General features: G+C 45.8%; 1 protein-coding gene across 1 annotated transcript; it reads right to left on the minus strand.

The window, feature by feature from the left end:
* Positions 1-233: 233 nt before the first annotated feature.
* Positions 234-5,045, minus strand: LOC105493951 (nudix hydrolase 10). The gene is made up of 2 exons (XM_011761999.3): positions 4,368-5,045; positions 234-1,520 (listed from the first exon to the last, which is right to left on the minus strand). Coding segments are annotated over exons 1-2 (495 nt in total). The 5' UTR covers positions 4,862-5,045; the 3' UTR covers positions 234-1,519.
* Between the last annotated feature and the right edge of the window lie 846 nt (positions 5,046-5,891).

A 5,891-nucleotide genomic window follows, 5' to 3' on the forward strand; every position in this document is an offset into this window, starting at 1 on the left:
ATAAATAAGATTTTAGCTTTTCCTATTTCAATGGGCCAAATTAAAGGAAAAAACTGCTAACATTGGTCTACAGCAAGGGTCTAGCCACTCCAGGGTATTTCTCCCTTCTCTTTTTGGGCATTTGACCTCTTGGGCCAGAAGCAGTATGCCACAGCCAACCTTTTTTAAACAATCTAAATGTTTTCCTTTTTTTCTACCTTATATATTAGGCTTAATAAGAAGAACTCCAGTAATTACTTTTATAAACTTTATTACGGAAAATGCCAAACATACAAAAATAGAGATGAACATATATAATGAACCTCATTTTAGCCATCACCCAGCTTCAACAATTATCAAGGCCAATTTTGTTTCATCAATCTTTGCAATGCACTTAACATCCAGATTTACTATTTTGAAGCAAATTCCAAGAATCATATCATATCAGCCACAAATGTTTGAGAATGTAGATGAGGACCCTTCTTTCTAACATAATGATAAAACCATTATCCTAATACCAAATACCCCACCAATGTTCAAATTACCCCGATTGTCTCATAAATGTATTTGTTTTACAGTTCGGTCAAATCACAATTCAAATAAGATCCATACAATTGGTTAATATGTCTCTTAAGTCTCTTTAAATCTATAGGTTCATCCTCCATCTCTTTCATCCTTGCAAGTTATTTACAGAAGAAACTGAGTCATGTGTCCTGTAGTTTCTTATAGTCTGGATTCTGCTGATCTCATCTCCATGGTGTAAAATAATGTTTCTCTGCCCTATTTTCTAAAAATTAGGAATTATTTCTAGGGGCGTGGTCAAATTTAGGTTCAATGTTTTGGCAAATATTTTAAGAGACGGAGTCTCATTATATTGCTCAGGCTAGACTAAAGCTCCTGGGCTCAAGCTATTCTTCTGCCTCAGCCTCCTGAGGCAGATGCTTAACACTGTGCCTGGCTTTGCAAATATATTTTATAGATGGTGTAGAATACTGCCATCTGGAGGCACATGTCTGGGATGACACAGACATAGGAGTAAGAATTTTTGCTTTCTAGTATCTCACAGCTGCCTTGAAGCAGTTGTGTGACACTTGATAAACAAAAGTCACATATATGCTAGACAGATTAGAAAGGGATTGTTTAACCATTCAGTATCATTACAAAATATGAACTATTTAAACGAATCTTCAGTGATGTCTACCATATTCTAAGCAATATCTTATATGCTAGATATATAAAAAAGACTAAGGAAACAAGTTCCTTGGATTCAAGGGCATATAATCTGGTGGGAAATACAGACACATAATCATAAAAGCACAAAAAAGGCCACAGGTGCCAAGTTAGAATTCTGTACAGATACAGCGGTAGTGCAACAACCTGGAGAATAGTCATTGTAATAAACAGGGAAGAAGTGTCCAAAAGCATAGGATGAGCTGTGTCCTTGGAGTGCGAAAGAGCTCATCTGTGCTTCACAATTCCATTCATCCATTCACATACTTGATCCTTTCAAAGTAAATCTGAACAACATCTATGCCATTCACCTAAAAAAAAAATCTTATTAATAGGGTTTTATTGGTTCATCAATTCCTCTAATCAACAAATATTTATTGAGCTCCTACTATGGCTCATCAACCATTTTGAATTGGAAAAGCCTCCAGTGAATTATCCAATGCAGTTTCCCTGTGAGGCCAGATGAGAGCCTGAGGGAATAACAGATTGTTCCAGGTACATTATGAAGCTGAGAAATCGGGAATACACTTGTAGTAGACATTTCTAATCTGTGGATCAATGACAAATATCTCCAAATTCCAGGCACTGTTCTAGACTCTGAGGATATGGGGGAGGATTCAGTCTGGGTCCTAGTCCTCGAAAAGTTCATATTCTAATATGCCAACAGTCATTCAGAAAGATGATTGCAATGCGAGAATGGTGCTGAGAATATTTGTTTTGACTGGTGCTTCCACAAAAGGAACTCTGAAAAAGAAAACTCTGGCCAGCTGTTAGTACTGTAAGCTCTAACCTCCCTTTTCCCAGTCAACAACTATGGAGGGAAGAAATGCTTTTTCTTACAATTGAACTCCACTTAAAGGCAAGTGAGACAAGGAGCAGCTCCAGCATCAGAGCCCTTTAAAGCATCTATCCCACAAGGGCCCTCTAATGTTGCTGTTTCTTTACAAGCTCTTACATATACACACTTCAATTTTTATCGATTTTCTAAATACAAAAATGTTGAAATCTTTACAATGATTCTGTCAAATGAAACTATATACAGGACTTAAAAATATTTATAGCCACCTTTCACCCCTTTCAGGGTTACTTCTTTCAAAGGTGACCTGATCAACAGAACATAGGTTTCTTAGAAAATATGTTAACCATCCAGAGCAGCAAATTCTGTATCAAGCAACCAAACTTACCTTTACTCCAACATGTCATCTTCAAAATTTTTTTAGAATAAGAAAAAGTAGGTACTTGTCCAGTGGGGCACGAGGGGAAAGTCAGTCTTTTTTTTTTTTTTTTTTTTTTTTTTGAGACGAGCGCCCATACTGGAGTGCAGTGGGGCGATCTCGGCTTGCTGCAACCTCCACCTCCCGAGATCAAGCGATTATCCTACCTCAGCCTCCCGAGTACCTGGGATTACAGGTGCGCACCACCATGCCCAGCTAGTTTTTGTATTTTTAGTAGAGACGGGGTTTCACCAGGCTGGCCAGGCTGGTCTCGATCTCCTGACTTGGTGATCTGCCCGCCTCGGCCTTCCAAAGTGCTGGGATTACAGGTGTGAGCCACCAAGCCCGGCCCCCCGCCCCCACCCATACTCTCTTCAAAAACTAGGCTTTTCCTCAACTGTCACGGGAGATGAGATCTAGAAGAGGAACCTTGAATTTACATAGCGAAACCCAAAATTTCTTAATAGAAAGTGCATAACAGTGACCCATAGAACAAGACTCCGTCTCAAAAAAAAAAAAAAAAAAAAAGGAACCCCAAATACCTGTCAATAATGTTTAAGAGATATGACGTAGTCTAGGTTGCTCTAGAAATTAGGAATGATCTTTTCATTTGAATACCCTTTTCACAAAGTAGGCTTTCCTTCTACCTAATTTCAGACATGGATGGGGGAACAGAGGAAGGTCCAGAAGAGAGATTTAGGTATTCTAGATGGGATTCCTGACTTTAAGCAAGTATTGAGGCAAACGTGAGAGCTTTTAATTTGGCACCCAGAAAAGGTTGTCCTGTGAGACAAAACAATTACTCTCTATCATTGAGAGGTTGTTCAGGTATCCTAATAGTTTGACAACTCTGTACCAGCTGAACATCACTACAACTAACTCAGCTGGGATGTAATCGCCATAAAAGATTCCATTCCTGTGGTTACTGAGAGTCAGGGAGGCTTAAGCGGAATGTCACTACATTCAAATATGGGAGGGAGACCACTTTCTTTCAAAAACAAACTTAAATCCAGAGAACCATGGTTCTTCTACGGTATCCAGTAAGGGGCAATGGGAGTTGGAAGTTGAGCATGGGAAATCAAATTCTGTGAATACAGTTTTTCTGGTAAGATGTGCTTGGCTAGCAGATCCCCAGCAGCATCTATTCAATAAGGTTAATCTACATGGGAAATAGCGATTTGAAGCCAGCAGTGAAAAATTACTTGTGAAAATTTTTTGAAAACCAAATGATCCACATAGAAATAGAAAAAGAAATTTCTGAAAGGGGCAAATGAGATCCCATTTCTGAGGCTAAAGTGACTGTCGAGTGCAGAAAGAGCACAAGATGTAGAATTTCCTAATGTTTTTACAAATTCAAAACTGATTTTTTAAACCAACTCCCACCACAGAAAGGCTCCCTGACAAGGGCGAACGCTGTGAAGGAGAAAACAACTCAAGGGAAAAAAATACTAAAAGATGCCCACACAACCAAGCTGGTCAGACTTCAAAGGCCTCCACTACCAAACAAACCACAAGGCTGGTATCAAAAATGCGCACGCACGCTCACCCACGACTATGTGTGAAATGTAAAACCAAAAACATCACAGGGCGCACAGGCAGACACACACACACTCCCCACACGCTCCCCACCCACCCCTCGCCCCCCCCAAACAGCCCCCAAAAGCAGGGTGAACAGTTAAGGCACCTAAAACCCCAAGCGGCATAGGCTTCCCCGAAATATTTTACAGTGTAACCAAGAAGCGATTTGGAAAGCATCTGAAAAACGTGCAAACTGAAAACAGGGCCTGGCAACAGTTTGCAAGCGTGATTCAGAAGGTCTGCCAAGGAAACAAAAGCCTCCCTCCTCCCCGTGAGACTGCACATGGCACAGGAGGTGCTCCAGGCGGGATGCATTTTAAGCGAGGCAGACAAACAGAAGTCTGTGTGGGCGCGAGCAGTACATACTAGGGATCGCTATCTGGCGAGGATGGGGCCATGGAGTTTCCATTGGTTGGGGAACCGCCCAGCTTTAATTTCTCCAGATATTCGGCATGCACGGGCTTGTGGCACTGGAGAACCTTGATGGCATCGTCGACTTTGAACCACTCTCGCTTCCTCCCAATGCTAACCGAATCTTCCCAATCCTCCAGCAGCTCCGTGACAGTCAGTACATACACGTACGTTCTGTGCTTGGGGTCCTGGTTCTGTTCGAAGACGCCCAGGAGCCGGCCTAACTTCCCCTTGACTCCCGCCTCTTCGTACACCTCTCGGACCGCCGCACCGCCCGGCTCCTCCTCGGGCTCCATGCCCCCGCCCGGCACGATCCAGCGGTCTGGGTACCGGCTGCTACTCACTAACAGGACCTCGTCCTCGCGCTCGCTCCGGAAGCACAGGCACGCCGCCCGCTTCTTGAACCCCTCGGGGTCGTAGGTCCGCGTCTGGTTGGGTTTGCACTTCATCCTCGAGGCAGCCTCCTCTCGCTGCTCCCTGCTGTGTGGGCCGCTGACCCCGCTGCTGCTGCTGCTGCTGCTGCTGCTGCTGCTGCAGGGGAGCAGCCGAGGTGCTGGGAAGAGAAAGGGCCGAGGCGAGGGGCGGGGAGAGAGAGGAGCCTCCGTCTGCCTGCGAGCCCTGGGAGGGGAGAGATGAAGCTGGGCGGGGCGCGGGTGGAGGCGGGGGCAGCGAGGCGTGTCAGTCAGCCAGTCCGAACCCGCGACTCTCCACAGAGCCCACCCGCTTCTGCGAGGTGAAGCGCATTCTCGGGCGAGTGCACGCTCCCGTTCATGTGCGTGTTCGCAGAGGAGGGCAATGGGCGAGGGGCAGGGGCGAGGGCGGGGGGCGACGGGTGAGGGGCGGGAGTGGGGGTCTCCTGGCTCCCACAGCGCGCGAATCCTCGGGCCCACTGCGCAGGCGCTTCGCACTTCTGGGACCGGGAACCTCCTTGGCGCAAAGCGAAATACACCGCATTGTGACTTTCGCCAAGACTGCCTCCACGTGTGCCTTTGACCCAAAGGCACGGTGGCTCGGCAGGACGTTTCACCACATTGTGACTTTGGCCAAGACTGTCTCCACGTGTGCCTTTGACCCAAAGGCACGGTGGCTCGGCAGGACGTTTCTCCTCTCCCTCCCCACTGCGCTGCAGGAAACCCACACGCAGTTGTTTTACACATGACAGGGGCAAAGGCAGCCTCCCCCACTATCCTCCCCCACTATCATCATCCTCCCCCACTATCAACCATTCTGGCTTACTCATGGGACCTGGGCCCTGGTGTTGTCAGAACAACACACGGGATTCTTGGCAGAGTAGCCGGGCATCTTTGCTGAGTCACATGATACAGTCTAATTTCAACAGGTTCCCACCTTGCAGAGCATCTTGGTGCAGCCAGTAATTTAATGCTTTTCTTAAACCCCTGTTCACAACCTGCCTGACCTCCCTGCGCCTCAGTTTCCTCATGGGTACACTCCTCGCCTCCTTGCTGCAGCCATTTGCAC

The sequence above is a fragment of the Macaca nemestrina genome, chromosome X (genome assembly GCF_043159975.1).
Source record: "Macaca nemestrina isolate mMacNem1 chromosome X, mMacNem.hap1, whole genome shotgun sequence".
Taxonomy (NCBI): Eukaryota; Metazoa; Chordata; class Mammalia; order Primates; family Cercopithecidae; genus Macaca; species Macaca nemestrina.

Coding starts and splice junctions, on each gene's coding strand:
- LOC105493951 (XM_011761999.3), bottom strand. CDS start 4,861: ATGAAGTGCAAACCCAACCAGACGCGGACCTACGACCCCGAGGGGTTC.